The following is an 18,812-nucleotide window of genomic DNA, read 5'->3' on the forward strand; positions in this document are numbered from 1 at the left end:
ACTGTTTGGCCATAATGACCATTGTTCTGTTTGGAGGAAAAAGGGGGATGCTCGCAAGCCGAAGAACACCATCCCAACCGTGAAGCATGGGGGAGGCAGCATCATGTTGTGGGGGTGCTTTTCTGCAGGAGGGACTGGTGCACTTCACAAAATAGATGGCATCATGAGGGAGGAAAACGATGTGGATATATTGAAGCAACATCTCAAGACATCCGTCAGGAAGTTAAAGCTTGGTCGTCCAAATGGACAATGACCCCAAGCTTACTTCCAAAGTTGTGGCAAAATGGCTTAAGGACAACAAAGTCAAGGTATTGGAGTGCCCATCACAAAGCCCTGACCTCAATCCTATAGAAAATTTGTGGGCAGAACGGAAAAAGCGTGTGCGAGCATGGAGGCCTACAAACCTGACTCAGTTACACCAGCTCTGTCAGGAGGAATGGGCAAAAATTCACCCAACTTATTGTGGGAAGCTTGTGGAAGGCTACATGAAACATTTGACCCAAGTTAAACAATTTAAAGGCAATGTTGCCAAATACTAATTGAGTGTACGTAAACTTCTGACCCACTGGGAAGGTGATGAAAGAAATAAAAGCTGAAATAAATCATTCTCTCTACTATTATTCTGACATTTCACATTCTTAAAATAAAGTGGTGATCCTAACTGACCTAAAACAGGGAATTCTTACTAGGATTAAATGTCAGGAATTGTGAAAAACTAAGTTTAAATGTATTTGGCTAAGGTGTATGTAAACTTCTGACTTCAACTGTAAGTTCACCCTCTGGTTGGTATTGTAATCGGAACAACTTAGTCCTTTTTTAAAATACTTTTTTGAACAGGCGATTTATCTATTTGATAAGCATTCAGTACAATAGAAATACAATTATTTTTCATTGTTTACCACGGTAAATTTACCCAATCATTTGTATGAATGGAAACTAATGTTGGTGTAGCCTACCATACTGACTGTTATTATTTTATTAGTTTACTATTTATGTTATCCAAAGTGTCTGGTATGGTAATTTCTTATCAAAATCAAGGGTAAAATATCCCTGGATTGTCCATATTTGAAAAGTGTAAATATATCAAGTCAATCGACGGGATTGAGTTCTTTGTGCCAGAAGGGTGTAGGCCAGAATCGAACCAACGCCAACAAGGCAGGCCTATATGTGCACGCTGAAGGCAGCAGCCCTAACCACTAGATCAGAATTTAACTCAATTTTGACCATAGCATCCACTTGAACGTCGTAGCCTAGTGGAGACTGATATCTATCTTGTGTTATTAAGCTATATAAAACAACAGTTGTTGATGTGGATGGCTTCATTTCAGATAAATATTTGCATATCTGAATGTTGCAGTAATAGGACCTCAGACTAGAATTGGAGCGAGAGAACATTTGCCCTGATCCTAATCACTCGACTGCCCCTGTAATGAGAGAAAGAAAACTGCTGTTTTTCAGGGACTCACAAGGCTCATTCAAATTTGCTGATGCAGCAGGAAAATTCTGTGACAAGAGTGATCAAGTTAAGATCTGACATCTATACCTACCAACTACTTACAGTGAAGACCATAAAATGTCAATGGTGATTCCCCATGATTTTAAAGTTAAGGAAATGACAAGGATGATTATGTTGTGATTGGGAGAAAAAAAAATACTGCCTAGAGAGCTATACCAAGAACCATACCCCCCAAAAATCAAAATGTTAATTATTTTTTGCTGTCAGTCAAGCCCAATTGTCCTTTAGACTTTGACCTACAAAACACACAAAAAAATTCAGCCTGAACTATCATAACTTAGACAGTGCGGGAGACACTCTTTCTGCTATTTAGGTCAGTGTGATAAGCCACAAAGGGATGAAGGGATCTCATGCTACCAGATTAGCCTGGCTGCGAGTGACTGAGCCGGGGGCACCGCTGTTGTAGACCCAAATGGAAATGCCAGGAGGTTGCCGCGGCGCCAGCATAAACACATTCCCGCGGTGATTAATGACTCGGCGACTTGGCACGGCGGCGTTGTCAATTATACGGAGTGTTGGTGTGCGCCTGGTACTGTGCAACGAGGGGTAAGGTTGGGTAGGGGTGAGAGGTTAGGTGGGAGTAGAGACAATGTTAAGGAGAGTGTGGAGGGGGGAGGGAACATGTCTAGTAAGAGACGAGGAAGGGGTGTAGGATAACTGGGCAGCAGCACCTGAACACTCATTATGCTCTCACAGTCAACGGGGCTGTGGACAAGATGCAGCTGGCTGGGTACTAAGGGTTGATTAGCTGGCTGGTGATAGGGAGGGAGGGATTGAGCCAAGTGGCAGGGCAAAGGAGCTCCACATTTGGTCATTAGAAATCAAAAGCACGGGGGTAAACAAAGCGATCAGCCTCCCTGATTGGACCATTAATCACTTTGATACAGAAAGGGCCATGCTAAGGACATGAGTACAATGATCTCTAATCAGACAGCAAGGGGTTTCAAAGCAGTTTTCCCCTTGGGTTACTTGGCTACAAATGATTGAAAGGTTGTTTTTTCCCCTAGTCTTTCTTCCCCTGTGGCCTTGCTGTGTACTTTATGCTGATGTAGGCCTTAAGGTGTAGCCTTCATTAATGAGCCATGATGTGATCACATATCAAATGCCTCAAAAAACAGGCAAATACATGTCTGGCACCTACTTCCATTCTCCGTTTAAAGGCACTTAAATCTTTTGTTTTGCCAATTCACCCTCAATGTCACACATAAACAATCCATGTCTCAAGGATTAAAAATCCTTCTTAAACCCATCTCCTCCCCTTCACCTACACTGATTGAAGTGACATCAACAAGGGATCATAGCTTTCACCTGGATTCACCTGGTCAGTCTGTCATTGAAAGATCAGGTGTTCATAATGTTTTGTACACCCAGTCGGCGAAAACTTACTTGGACATGTTTCCACCGCCATGGTGCCACGGAAACACAACGTTGCCCACCGCCGCCCGGTAGCTGTAGACACCCAGAAGGCCAAGGGCCAGGGCAATCTTGGACACCCAGGAACATCTCCGCTGGACCAGGAAGTAGATCAGAGCCAATGACAAGGCGGCGAACAAGGACAGAACCATCTTGTGTTCCAAGCTATAGAGACAGAACAGATATACATTTAAACCACTTCAAACTGCACTAACTACACACTAGAGTTAGTGTGTAATTGCACTGATTTCACAATTAATTCGTTACACATCTGTTTTAGAAAAATGTATTTGACTTTGTTCCGATGAACATTCAAAAAATAAAACAATCAAATCAAACTTTATTTGTCATATGCGCCGAATACAACAAGTGTAGACCTTACCGTGAAATGCTTACTTACAAGCCCTTAACCAACAGTGCAGTTCAAGAAGAGTTAAGAAAATATTTACCAAATAAACTGAAGTAAAAAAATAATAAAAAGTAACACAATAACATAACAATAACGAGGCTATATACAGGGGTACCGGTACCGAGTCAGTGTGCGGGGGTACAGGTTAGAGGTCATTTGTACATGTAGGTAGGGGTGAAGTGACGATGCATAGATAATAAAACAGCGAGTAACAGCAGTGTACAAAGCAAATTGGGGGGGTCAATGTAATAGTCCGGTGGCCATTTGATTAAGCAGTCTTATGGCTTGGGGGTAGAAGCTATATTGTATGCATTAAGGTATTTCTTGTGCAGTTTAGTGCCATTCCAGGTTATTTCCTTGGACTCACACCACAGTCATACATTGTAAAATTGGAGGGGGTATTAAGAATGGCACATTTACTAGGGATGTTCAACTTTCCCTTTCAAGATGATTCTTTATGTATCTAGATATATGGGCTCTAATACAATACAGGAACGATACTTTTTCGTTTAAAACGAGTCGGTGCGATTCGGTTTGATTAAAGGAATGAATCGATGTGATTCGGTTCGATGCACTAACATTTGTTGCATAAACACATTCATTTTCCATTCTAAATTAAAATCTGCTGCTGATGGAGCGCATGAGCTGGATTTGTCTGAGTGGAGGTGAGTGTGAACGTGTGTGTGTGGACATGTTTAACTATACTTGTGGGGACTTCAATAGTAAACATACAAAAAATGGACCAACTGGGAACATTTTCTTAGTCCCCATAAGGCCAAACACTATATCTAGAGGGTTTAGAGTTCAAATTAGTGTTAAGGTTAGAATTAGGTTTATGGTGAGGAGGTAGGGTTAGTTTTAGGGTTAGGAGCTAGGATTAGGTTAGGCTTTGGGGTGTTTGATTTTTGTCCTTATTCACAGGGAATAAGAACATCTCAGGGACCTGAAAAGAACATATCAGGGACCAAAGCGAACATCTCAGGGCACAAAGAGAACATCTCAGGGCACAAAGAGAACATCTCAAGGAGGAAGAGGACATCTCAGGGAAGCAATAGAGTAAGAGAGTACAATAGCTTGAAGGAACTTACTTTGTCTCCTTTCCTCCACATTATCTACCCTGATGAGAAAGAACTGGACTGTTGATAGCAACTTCCCAGTAAGCATCTAATTTTGTGCTTTCATCTACCCTTCTTTGCATTCATATCAATGCATTTGAAAGAGAGGAGACAAGGAAGAGGAAACCACATTCAACTATTGAGATGCAGCCTAGATATGCCAGAAGGACAGTATAGCCCTGGTATCAGGGCAGGGGGTTGGGTTGGGTAAAGGGAACAGAGAGGCACCTTGAAGGAGGAACGATGCCGGAGCTCATTACCCACACAGCATAGAGCAGGGGGAATATAGGAAAAGGGGGCAACGGCAGACAGGAAAAAGGTCAGCTAATTCTAAATCCACAATACTCTGAACCCAGTGCCCCCAGCGCAAGGCATTCATCTTGTTACTTGTGGAGCCGCGAGAATGCTAATGGACAGAAAAACCTTGGGTTCAACAATGAGAACAACGGGTTCGCTGAAGGTTCCTCAAACTTTCTGCCACACAGGTTTTTTTGTACATATTTTAGTGAATCCGAGTGTACGGCGGTTCATTGCTAATCTGATTTGGGCTCGGATTCGGAGGCTATCTAGGCTTGTTATCTTGGCCCTAAAATCTGCCTTGAGCCTTCTTCACTTTAGAATTACAGGGCAGCTGAAGAGAGGCTTTCAACATACAATAGAAAGGAACAGACTAATGCTACCTGCAGAGACAGCCAAGGATATGACTCATTTCTTTTAGCTCCTATGGGAGTTACTCCACTTTTATTTATAACCTTGATGTGAGGAAACTAGCTACCATTATGGTGCTACAGAGATAATAAGGTAAGGTAGCAGGCTCTAATGGATAACACTCTATGCATTTTCTCTTGGTCTAAACAGGGAATGTTCTTTCATTCACTAGCCTAGATCATTTGCCAAGGTACTGGGGGGTTCACTGAGTTCTCTGTATGTTCAGAGGCTCACCCACTTTTTAGAGCCACACTTTTGAATGTCACCATTTTATTGAAACATTCCTAACACCTTACTCAGAGACCATGAGTATAAGGCATTATGATGTTGTCATAATGCATTATAAGACTTGTCATAACCATGTACAGTATGATCACCTTATGTCTTACGAGCCCTAAGGACTGCTTTACCAGGGCAACACTACAAAGAAGCTTGGTAATGATCTCCTAAGTTTTCTGGCAAGCTAAAACTTCACTAGGTCGTAGCTGTTTAAAGGCACAGTGCAGTCAAAAATGTGATTTTCCTATGTTTTATATACATTTCCACACTATGGAGGTTGGAATAAAATTAATTGTGGAAATTACAATAATGCCTTTTAGTGCAAGAGCTGTTTGAAAAGACCGCCTGAAGTTTCAGCCTGTTTTGGTGGGATTGAGTTTTGGCCTGCCTGACAAAACAATGCACTGACTATTATGTGACTAAAGGGCCGTCCACACTAAGGACAATAAACTAGACAAAAATTGTCCAGTGTTTAAGTCGACTGATAATAACTAAAACTAATGAAGGATGAAATGACTAAAAAGTGACTAAAAAGTGACGAACGCTAAAATAGCAGCAAATATTAACACGGTTGTTAAGAAGCTATTTTTGATCATTTTAATTGAAAACAATCACATTAAGGTACTTCTGATTTTATATTGAGATAAAAACGGCTGCATTGGACCATTAAGACATAACCTGAAGTCATTCCAGGGCTGACCATATACATCAAATTAACACTTCCTGGGTGTTTACCACTAAGTTACATAAGCCTGTGGACAAAATCTTGGCCAAAGCATAGATGTAATTGGGTGGAATAGGCCCTGGTTCCAACTGGGAGACCAGCCCGGACTGGGGCGGCATGTAGCCTAGTGGTTAGAGCATTGGGCCAGTAACCAAAAAGGTTGCAAGATCGAATCCCCGAGCTGACAAGGTAAAAATCTGTCTTTCTGCCCCTGAACAAGGCACTGTTCCTAGGCCGTCATTGTAAATAAGAATGTGTCCTTAACTGACTTGCCTACCGTAATTTCCGGACTATAAGCCGCAACTTTTTTCCCACGCTTTGAACCTCGCGGCTTAAACAATGACGCGGCTAATATATGGATTTTTCCCGCTTTCAATTTTTTTGAAAGGAGATGACTTCAGTGGTTTCAGTGCACAGGAGGAGGAAAATAGTGACCAATGACTTTCTTGGTAGGCTACTGTTTACTGCTAATTTTAAATTTTTTGTTACAAGCCGTGTTTCGTTAAAGCCTATTTATTTTTGTTACAAGCCGTGCTTCGTTAAAGCCTGTGTAAAGTTAATTTGTTTCAATGTACCGGTAGGCACCTGCGGCTTATAGACATGTGCGGCTTATTTATGTTCAAAATAATAGTTTTTTTTAAATTCAGTGGGTGCGGCTTATATTCAGGTGCGCTCAATAGTCCGGAAATTACGGTAGTTAAATAAAAGGTTCAATAAAAATACATAAATAAAAAGCCATCTGCCTGTGTGGTGGTTCTGCAGCCTTGAGGGAGCTCCAAGGAGGAAGAATGACCGAGTGGATACAATACAAAGCTAGACAATGAAGCATGTTAACCTGATTCCTGAGGGAGTGAGTAAGATGCAGCTAAGACAACCAGATGAAAATTACCATAAATCAACAGAATGGAGAGAAATCATGTTGGAAACATGATTGGTAGAGCATGGTGTTTATATATTCCCTGTGGCTCAGTTGGTAGAGCATGGTGTTTGCAACACCAGGGTTGTGGGTTCGATTCCCACGGGGGACCAGTACGGAGAAAAAAATGTATGAAATGTGTGCATTCACTACTGTAAGTCGCTCTGGATAAGAGCGTCTGCTAAATGACGTAAATGTAAAAATTAGATGTCTCAGGGGGGCTAAGACGAGGTCGAGTCTTATGGAACAATACCATGAGCAGTTCCTTTTGTATACTGATCATAAATATAAAACGCATGCAACAATTTAAACGATTTTACTGAGTCACAGTTCATATAAGTCACAGTTCATATCAGCCCAGTGAAATAAATAAATTAGGCCCTAATCTATGGATATCACATGACTGGGCAGGGGCGGAGCCATGGGTGGCCCACCCAATGGGGAGCCAGGCCCAGCCAATCAGAATACGTTTTTCCCAACAAAAGGGCTTTATTACAGACAGCAATACTCCTCAGTTTCATAAGCTGTCCGGGTTGCTGGTCTCAGACGATCCCGCAGGTGAAGAAGCCGTACGTGGAAGTCTAGGGCTGGTATGGTTACACGTGGTCTGGGGTTGTGAAGCCGGTTGAACAAACTGCCAAAAATGATCATGCTGTTTAATCAGCTTCTTGATATGCCACACCTGTCAGGTGGATGGATTATCTTGGCAAAGGAGAAATGCTCAGTAACAGGGATGTAAACAAATTTGTCCACAAAATTAGAGATAAATTAGCTTTTTGCGCGTATGGAACATTTCTGGGACCTTTTATTTCAGCTCATGAAACATGGGACCAAAACTTTACATGTTGCGTTTATATTTTGATTCAGTATACAACAGTCAACCAACTCTGGGGCGACAACCTTAGTACTGCCTGTGAGTCAGCCCTCTAGAACAGGTACTCCGACTTGGGTCCTTCACAAGCTAATGAGGCTCTCTGGTGCTGTGTGCAACACTCAGTAGTAAAGTTGACATTCAGTAACAATGCAGTGTGAAAACCAAGGAATGCTGGAAAAGAGGCCCGGGGTAGGGGGAAAATCACTGCCGATGGCCTTACAAAGCAGTGGGGCGCAAAATTTTGGAGTGTGTACCCAGAATTTTTATGAATTGGGCAAAAGATCTGAACTGGCAAAAAGCTAACTAAAAAAGACTGCTGCAAATGAAGAAAATTAAATATATTAAACTTGCACTACAGTATATAGTAGTGTATGGAGCTCTGCTTATGGCAACATTCATCCTGAGTGAAGTAACACACAACACAACAATACACAGTAAGTATCAAACTTCAGCACACCCACCTGTTGAGCCAGTGTCCCAGGTCAGGCAGGTGAGCCCACTGCACCCCGGTCTGGTTGAGCGAGCGCAGCAGACGACAACACGCCAGGGTGAGCGGTGGGGTCGCCAGGGCCAACCACTTCTCCGAACCTGCATCCGTCACCCCCAAATCAGCTAACGGTGAGGCAAGCGCATCCCCCTCATTGGAGGGGAGGAGGTAGGCTTCGTCCTCAAAGCTCCCAATGTTGGCACGACGCTCCCGGAAGTACTTGCGACAGACGTCTTGGAAGACGACCAGGCAGAGGGTGTTAAGCAGGAAGTACCAGACCTGGTGCTCCTCCTCCACGAAGCTGCTGGCCGACAGGCTGAGGGTGTGGCCAGCCGTGCCCACCAGGAGCAGAATGTCCAGCTCCGACAGAGACCACCCACCACTGACACCACCATGGGATGGAGACTAGGGAAGAAGAGAAAAGGAGAGAGGAAGAGAGATTGAGCAAGATGTGATTCTCTCTCTCAGGCCAATACTGGAATATAAACAACTAATTAAACAAACACATTGGCCAAATTAAGAAAGGAAACAGAATAGAGATGACTTCACAACAAAGTGATACAATTAATACAGAGTCACCCGAACTTGCCAAAATGATCAAGTTAAAGGATGTAATTAAAATCAGGTCCATATAGAGGAACACAAGTGAATGGAGAAAGATGGTATAGACAAGGTCCCTCTAACACAATAACATATCAAGAACACTGATGCCACAACCTAGAAAGAGAAGACATTTGGATGCCATCCCCAAAACCCTGCCCTAAGCTGTTAGACAGCAAAACTACAGTAACTAAAAGATAGTATATTCCTAATCTAGGACTATGAGTGTGAGACTCTGAGTGTGTGTGTGTGTGTGTGTGTGTGTGTGTGTGTATGTGTATGTGTGTTTTCACCCCACACTGAGTTGTAAAGTACTCCCCCTTGTCCTGTGAAATGCATCTTGTTGTTGACTCAGTACTCAGAGGGGGCCTAACAGAGTAAGTAAGTGCACTACTCTGATCCCACTAAGTTAACACTGTCACTGGCAGCAGCTAAAACACACAGGGACAGAGTGTTTACTGTGCTTCAGGGCAAACATCTTAATAACGTCAAAAGGAAAGCTCATAATAGTAAATCTAATGACTGATTGTTGAAATCTATTTACTGTTTACATTATAATATTAATTTGTCGTCTCTCAATCTCCTTCCAACAGGTATGTGTAAAATGTAAGGTGCAGTGATCCCTTTCCATGTACACAGTTGTGTGCAGGACAGAGGGGTGAGTGACGGCTCTCCGTGGCGTGTCACAGTAACACGCTGCTCCACAGGGAGCGGCTCGTCCTCGCCAAGCGCAGCACATCCATCAACGGGAGGAACGCACCTCGCGGCGAGCTCAGCGGAGGGGAAAACGTAATATGTAAACAGAGTGCTGTTTGTGTAAACAAAGTTTTGGGGAAAAAAACTCACTGTCTTTCTCTCCTTTCTTAGTCATCCCTCTATCCCGCATTGGTTTAAGGTCCCTGAGCTGAGGGACTGAGGGCACTTGAATGCCAACAAAATTTGTCTGGGATTTAATGTGTTTATCTAATTATGGTATCCTAAATGGCAGGGAAAGAAGTGGCAAAAGGTTACACCCCCTTTGGATTTCGTCAAAAAGTGTGTTACAATGTGGGATTAAAATGGATTTATTTGTCTTTTTTTTCAACAATCTACACAAAATACTCTGTCAAAGTGGAAGAATAGTTTTTATTTTTAAGATAAATAACAAATTTGATAACTAAAACTGTCATTGCATAAGTATTCAGCCCCTTTGTTTAAGCACGCCTAAATTAGTTCAGGAGTAAAATTTGTCTTAACAAATCACATAAATTGCATGGAAATAATAGGGGTTGACATGATTTTGAATGACTAAACATGCACCTGTTAGAACTTAAGGCTCCATGGATTGATGAGGAATTGAAAAACTGTATGGTTGAAAGAGATGGGGCAAAAGCAGTGGCTAAGTCTGGCTGCACATCTGACTGGCTGACTTACTGCAAAATTGAGAAATGGTGTGACTAAACTCAACAAAAAGAAGCCAAATCTGTATTTTGAAGCCAAGATCAATGATTTAAAGAATGATGGAAAAAATTGTGAGTACTTTAAATGAAATTATGGTCAGAAAGACAAATTAACCTGTCTGGGCTAGGGGGCAGTATTGAGAATTTTGGAAAAATATGTTCCCATTTTTAACTGCCTCCTACACCAACTCAGAAGCTAGAATATGCATATTATTGTTCAGGTTTGGATAGAAAACACTCTGAATTTTCTAAAACTGTTTGAATGGTGTCTGTGAGTATAACAGAACTCCTATGGCAGGCAAAAACCTGACAAGGTTTCAAGCAGGAAGTACCCTGTCTGACAAGGAGTCGTGCGTCTTGCATCTTTTTATTGAAAAGTAAGGATCTTAGCTGTAACGTGACAATTCCCAGGGCTCCAATAGGCTCTCAGAGCCCGCGAAATAACTGAAGGTTTACGAGGGAGCCTCAGGTTGAAACATATTATCGCCTTTTGTAAGTGGATGCTCCGAGGACCTTTGAATGATGCACGTGCATGAGTCGCTTCTGAGGAGAAATTTTATTCGGCTGTTTAGGCTCAATGCATACTCCCGGTCGGAATATTATCACTTCTCTACGACATAAATGGCATAAAAATTGGTTTTAAACAGCGGTTGACATGCTTCGAAGTACGGTAATGGAATATTTAGACATTTTTGACACGCCAATGCGCCATGCGCGAAACCGGGAAGAAGCATTCTAGAACTCACGAACAAAACGTCGCTGTTTGGATATAACGATGGATTATTTGGGACCAAACCAACATTTGTTATTGAAGTAGAAGTCCTGGCAGTGTATTCTGATGAAGAACAAGCAAGGTAAGAACATTTTTCTTATAGGAAATGTGATTTTGGTGGATGCTGACCTGGGTGGGTATCTAAATAGCTAGCCCTGTAATGCCGGGCTATGTACTTAGATTATTGCAAAATGTGCTTCATCCGAAAAGCTATTTTAAAATCGGACATATCGAGTGCATAGAGGAGTAATGTATCTATAATTCTTAAAATAATTGTTATGCTTTTTGTGAACGTTTATCGTGAGTAATTTAGCAAACTGTTAGTAAATTCAACGGAAGTTTGCCGGGGGTTATGCGTTTTCTGAACGTCACATGCTAATGCAAAAAGCTGTTTTTTGATATAAATATTAACTTGATTGAACAGACATGCATGTATTGTATAACACAATGTCCTAGGTGTGTCATCTGATGAAGATCATCAAAGGTTAGTGCTGCATTTAGCTGTGGTTTGGGTTTATGTGACATGATATGCTAGCTTGAAAAATGGCTGTCTGATTTTTTCTGGCTGGGCACTCTGCTGACATAATCTAATGTTTTGCTTTCGTTGTAAAGCCTTTTTGAAATCGGACAGTGGGGTTAGATTAACGAGATTCTTGTCTTTAAATAGCTGTAAAATAGTCATATGTTTGAGAAATTGAAGTAATAGTATTTCTAACGATTCAAAAATCGCGCCACTGGAATATCAGTAGCTGTTACGTAGGTGGGACGAAATCGTCCCACATACCCCAGACAGGTTAAACTCCAACTTTCATTGAATCAGATGGCTGCTTCATCACAAATCATTTGATGTCGCCAATTATTTAAATGATTACTTCATTGGCAAAGTGGGCAAACTTAGGCAGGAAATGCCAACAACGAACAGTGAGCCATCGTATTAATGCATAAAATAACAAATAATCAAAGAAAAGCATTGCAAGTTTGAATTTTGTAAAGTTGGTGTGGGAGAGGAGGAAAAATGATTGTTATTTATCAATAATGACAAACCTCCTGGCATTGACAACTTAGATGGAAAGATACTGAGGATGGCTTCGTTGCTGCCCTTCTTGACACCCGGCCATCCTCTAAAAGTTTTCGCCTCACTGTGCGTGCAGATGCACTCACACCTGCCTGCTGCCATTCCTGAGCAAGCTCTGCCCCGATCCCACAGCTGAATCAACTTTAGGAGACGGTCCTGGCGCTTGCTGGACTTTTTTGGGCGCCCTGAAGCCTTCTTCACAACAATTGAACCGCTCTCCTTGAAGTTCTTGATGATCCGATAAATGCTTGATTTAGGTGCAATCTTACTGGCAGCAATATCCTTGCCTGTGAAGCCCTTTTTGTGCAAAGCAATGATGACGACACGTTTCCTTGCAGGTAACCATGGATGACAGAGGAAGAACAATTATACCAAGCACCACCCTCCTTTTGAAGCTTCCAGTCTGTTATTCGAACTCAATCAGCATGACAGAGTGATCTCCAGCCTTGTCCTCGTCAACACTCACACCTGTGTTAACGAGAGAATCACTGACATGATGTCAGCTGGTCCTTTTGTGGCAGGGCTGAAATGCAGTGGAAATGTTTTTTGGGGGATTCAGTTCATTTGCATGGCAAAGAGGGACTTTGCAATTAATTGCAATTCATCTGATCACTCTTCATAACATTCTGGAGTATATGCAAATTGCCATCATACAAACTGAGGCAGCAGACTTTGTGAAAATTCAAATTTGTGTCATTCTCAAAACTTTTGGCCACGACTGCAGAAGTGTTCAGAAACAGATTATATTCTTATTTACAATAATTGTGACTCCAAAATGACAATACATTATTTACCATTCATTTCCATTGGGCACAAAATAATCTGAAATACAACCAAAACAAACTGCAAATGCATCCAACAAATGTGTAGAGTCACAAGCTTGAAGTAGTCATTGTCTGCTAGGAATATGGGACCAAATACTAAACTTTTGACTACTTTATTTATAAGAATCTTTAGGGGTGTCAATAATCTTGACCCCTACCCCTTCTTGAGAACAAATATTATAACTTGTTAAACAAAATATATTAATCATAGCAAATGTATTAGCATACAATATAGCTCAGTATTTGAATTATTTACTTTTACAGTCATTATTGTTCAACTTTATCAAGAGTGTCTATCATTTCGGACCCCACTGATATACACTGAGTGCACAAAACATTAAGAAAACATTCCTAATATTGAGTTGTACCCCCGTTTTGCCCTCAGAACAGGCTCAATTAGTCAGGGAATGGACTCTATAAGGTGTCGAAAGTGTTCCACAGGGATGCAGGTCCATGATGACTTCAACGCTTCCCACAGTTGTATCAAGTTGGCTGGATGCCCTTTGGGTGGTGGACCATTCTTGATACACACAGGAAGCTGTTGAGCATGAAAAACCCAGCAGGGTTGCAGTTCTTGACACAAACCCATGCACCTGGCACCTACTACCATACCCCATTCAAAGGCACATAAATCTTTTGTCTTGCCCATTCCCCTCTGAATGGCAAACATACCGCAAGGCGCTACAGAGGGTATTGCGTACGGCCCAGTACATCACTGCCATCCAGGACCTCTATACCAGGCGGTGTCAGAGGAAGGCCCTGAAAATTATCAAAGGCTTCAGCCACCCAAGTCATAGACCGTTCTCTCTGCTACCGCACAGCAAGCGATACCGGATTGCCAGGTCTAGGTCCAAAAGGCTCCTTAACAGCTTCTACCCCCAAACGGTTAATCAAATGGCTAGCCGGACTATTTCCATTGACCCCCTTTTTTTACGCTGCTGCTACTCACTGTTTATTATCTATGCATAGTCACTTTACCCCTACCAACATGTACATATGACCTCAATTACTTCGACTAACCGGTACCCCCGCACATTGACTCGGTACCACCTGTATGTAGCCTCATTATTGTTATTTTATTGTGTTACTTTTTTGCTTTAGTTTGTTTAACAAATATTTTCTTACTCTGCATTGTTGGTTAAAGGCTTATAAGTCAGCATTTCACAGTAAGGTCTACTAGACCGGTTGTATTCGGCTCATGTGACAAACACAACTTGATTTTATACATAATCCATGTCTCAATTGTATCAAGACTTAAAAAAAACGTATTTAACCTGTCTCCTCCCCTTCATGGACTTAACAAGTGACATCAAGGTCATACCTTTCACATGGATTCACCTGGTCAGTCAAGGAAAAAGCAGGTGTTCCTAATGTTTTGTACACTGTGTATATACATACAGTGCATTTGGAAAGTATTCAGACCCCTTGACTTTTTTTTATGTTACAGCCTTATTCTAAAATAGATAAAAATGTACACACAATACCGCATAATGACAAAGCAAATACTGTATTTTGAAATATTTGCTAATTTATAAGAATTAAAAAACTGAAATATCAGATTTACATAAGTATTCACACCCTTTAGTCAGTACTTTGTTGAAGCACATTTGGCAGCGATTACAGCCTCGAGTCTTCTTGGGTATGACTCTACATGCTTGGCACTCCTGCATTTGTGGAGTTTCTCCCATTTTTCTCTGCAAATCCTCTCAAGGAGGAATGGGGGGCGTCGCTACAAAGCTATTTTTAGGTCTCTCCCCGAGATGTTCGATCGGGTTCAAGTCCATGCTCTGGCTGGGCCACTCAAGGACATTCAGAGACTTGTCGCGACGCCACTCCTGCGTTGTCTTGGCTGTGTGCTTAGGCTTGTTGTCCTGTTGGAAGGTGAACCTTTGCCCCAGTCTGAGGTCCTGAGCGCTCTGGAGCAGGTTTCGTGTCTCATAGCAAAGGGTCTGAATACTTAAATAAGGTTTTTCTGTTTTTTATTTGTAATAAATTTGCAAACATTTCTAAAAATGTGTTTTCACTTTGTCATTATGGGGTAATGTGTGTAGATTGATGAGGAAAATGTTTTATTTATAATTCATTTTAGAATAAGGCTAAAATGTGGAATAAAATGTGGAAAAAGTGAAGGTGTCTTAATACTTTCCGAATGCACTGTATCTATACATCTATAATCCAATACCAAACTGGCACACTGCCGGAGATCCCGTTTGATCATAATGCGTGTTAATCATCCAGAGTGCTGTTTGTGTTCACGCACCGTCACATAAGTCTTTGCCTGAGTCCTTAATGACACCCTATCCCCTATATCAGGCCTGGGAAATTATTTTCCATGGAGGGCCACATTAGAATATATTTTTGCCATCGCATGCCAGAATAATATTACAGGATTATACATCATGTGTATGACTGTGTTGACAGATATATCTACTGTAAATCACTTCCAGATATGCTACTTATTTTACTTTTTTAACATGCACAGAAATAAACCACATCCATGTTCTCCTTTTGGTAGGTATTTTAATTATTAAACATGCAATAAACTACACGGAAGGAAAAGTATACTGTGCATTCAGCACCACGGACAGAACTCGTTAATGGGTATGAACAAAACACGAGAGAGAGAGAGCTCAACATTACATTTAAACTACTCAATCAGTGTGAGGAGTGAAGTCTCTGATGGGCATTGACTAGAGCAGTGAAGTCCGGTATAGTTTCTGACAATGCTATGCGCAGGATTGCTGAGAGGTGAGAGTCAATAAGAGATTGAAAATAGCAGTGAGAAACGTGGATAAACGTCTTATTCCGCAGTGAGAGTTTGTTGATAAGGGTGGTTTATCAGTCTACACAGTACTAGAGGTTGGGAGGTTTTACAAAATCTCACACCAACATGTAAAGAAGCAGTTAGTTTGGTCAGACAGACAGACATTTACACTTTAAAGTGAAATCTCAAACCCAAAATGTGTTGTAAAGAACACATGCAGGGGCATGCAAATAATCCAAAACCACACGTTATGAATAAATAGAAATGAAAAATATAACGGCAGGTAGCCTAGCATTGGGCCAGTAACCGAAAGGTTGCTGAATCAAATCCCCTGAGCTGACAAGGTAAAAAGTTGTCGTTCTGCCTCTGAACAAGGCAGTTAACCCACTGTTCCCCGGTAGGCCGTCATTGTAAATAATAATTTTTTCTTAACTGACTTGCCTAGTTAAATAAAGGTTATATTGAAAAAAAAATTACAAAATGTAATCACTGAAAATGTCTGTTCACATACATAGGTTGACCCAAACAGCACAAATATCTTCTGAGAATGCCTCCTAATCTTTGGAAAGTTTTGTTCATCGAGAGATGCATAGAACCTTGTCAGTGACATTGTTTTGAATAGCTCTCCAATCACTGCATCAGACTGAAGATCGATGAGCTCAAGTTGCAGGTCAGTGGGAGCGTTATCAACATTGAAGGTGAAAGTAGAGGAAACCAACAACATGTCATTTTCCATCACTTTGAAATCCTCAAAACGACAAGAAATCTCTCAGTTCACAGCACGCAGCAGCAATGTATACTCCCGCTGGTCATCTGATAGGGAACAGACTAGTAGTGTCGCAAGGTGGGTGAGATTGTTGGCTTCTACTTGGCGGGTCAGGAGGAGTAATTTTCCCTTGAAGGCTTTTACAAGGCTGTACATTTGATGTGCAAAAAGGCCCTTCCATTGTAGTTTGGAATACAGTTCATTCATGAGGGCCATGATGTCCACGGTGAAGGCAAAATCAGCCAACCATTCTTTATCTTGCAGTTGAGGGAAATCCACATATTTTCCTTTCATTTGCAAAAACTCAGCAATCTCTGACTTCAGGTCCCACACCCTTTTAAGCACCTTCCCCAAACTCAGCCATCTCACGTTTGTGTGGTAGGGGAGATCTACATGACTCGACTCTGTCTCTTCCAACAGTGAGACAAACTGCCTATGGTTTAAAGATTTTGCTCTTATAAAGTTTACCACTTTAGTAACTGTAACCACAACATGGCTAATTTTCTGAACACATTTACAGAGCACCTCCTGACAAATAATGCAATGCAGGAAAAAAATTCGGATCTGGGTTCAGCACAGCTACTTGATCTTCTATCCTTTCCAAAAGGCCAACGTTTTGTCCTGTCAAGTTTGGGCACCCATCAGTGGTCACACTAGAAAACTTTTCAAAACTCAGTCCCAGCTTTGCCACACACTCATTATCTTCCTCCAATCAATATTTCCCTGTGGTTGTGCTCTTCATTGACCGCACTGAAGCAAGCTCCTCTGTAATTACAAAGTCTGGGGTTATGCCTTCGAGAGAATATCAACAACTGCGCCGTGTCACGTGCATCACTGCTCTCATCTAGGGACAAGGATAAATACTTTACCTTGTCTTTCACTGTTGTTCCATATTCTCTGCGATGTCCCCAACGCACCGTGTCACTGTGTCTGGACTAGAGGTCGACCGATAATGATTTTTCAACGCCGATGCCGATTATTGGAGGACCCAAAAGGCCAATACCGATTAATCAGCCGATTATTATTATGATTTTTTAAATACACACACACACACACACACACACACACACGCACACACACACACACACACACACACACACACATATATATACTGCTCAAAAAAATAAAGGGAACACTAAAATAACACATCCTAGATCTGAATGAATGAAATAATCTTATTAAATACTTTTTTCTTTACATAGTTGAATGTGCTGACAACAAAATCACACAAAAATAATCAATGGAAATCCAATTTATCAACCCATGGAGGTCTGGATTTGGAGTCACACTCAAAATTAAAGTGGAAAACCACACTACAGGCTGATCCAACTTTGATGTAATGTCCTTAAAACAAGTCAAAATGAGGCTCAGTAGTGTGTGTGGCCTCCACATGCCTGTATGACCTCCCTACAACGCCTGGGCATGCTCCTGATGAGGTGGCGGATGGTCTCCTGAGGGATCTCCTCTCAGACCTGGACTAAAGCATCCGCCAACTCCTGGACAGTCTGTGGTGCAAATTGGCATTGGTGGATGGAGCGAGACATGATGTCCCAGATGTGCTCAATTGGATTCAGGACTGGGGAACGGGCTGGCCAGTCCATAGCATCAATGCCTTCCTCTTGCAGGAACTGCTGACACTCCAGCCACATGAGGTCTAGCATTGTCTTGCATTAGGAGGAACCCAGGGCCAACCGCACCAGCATATGGTCTCACAAGGGGTCTGAGGATCTCATCTCGGTACCTAATGGCAGTCAGGCTACCTCTGGCGAGCACATGGAGGGCTGTGCGGCCCCCCAAAGAAATGCCACCCCACACCATGATTGACCCACCGCCAAACCGGTCATGCTGAAGGATGCTGCAGGCAGCAGAACGTTCTCCACGGCGTCTCCAGACCCTGTCACGTCTGTCACATGTGCTCAGTGGGAACCTGCTTCATCTGTGAAGAGCACAGGGCGCCAGTGGCGAATTTGCCAATCTGGTGTTCTCTGGCAAATGCCAAACGTCCTGCACGGTGTTGGGCTGTAAGCACAACCCCCACCTGTGGACGTCGGGCCCTCATACCACCCTCAGGGAGTCTGTTTCTGACCGTTTGAGCAGACACATGCACATTTGTGGCCTGCTGGAGGTCATT

At 42.1% G+C, this 18,812-nt stretch overlaps 1 protein-coding gene across 2 annotated transcripts in view; it reads right to left on the reverse strand.

Moving 5' to 3' along the window:
- pigg (phosphatidylinositol glycan anchor biosynthesis class G (EMM blood group)) overlaps window positions 1–18,812 on the reverse strand; it is a 115,251-nt gene that overhangs the window by 27,006 nt on the left and 69,433 nt on the right. For both annotated transcript variants that reach the window (XM_029726577.1, XM_029726588.1), the window contains 2 exons: window positions 8,416–8,846; window positions 2,903–3,094 (listed from right to left, as the gene is read on the reverse strand). In XM_029726577.1, coding sequence (XP_029582437.1) covers window positions 2,903–3,094; window positions 8,416–8,846 — 623 coding nt within the window. The remainder of the gene's footprint in view (window positions 1–2,902; window positions 3,095–8,415; window positions 8,847–18,812) is intronic.

Source organism: Salmo trutta, chromosome 3 (assembly GCF_901001165.1).
Source record: "Salmo trutta chromosome 3, fSalTru1.1, whole genome shotgun sequence".
NCBI classification, from domain to species: Eukaryota; Metazoa; Chordata; class Actinopteri; order Salmoniformes; family Salmonidae; genus Salmo; species Salmo trutta.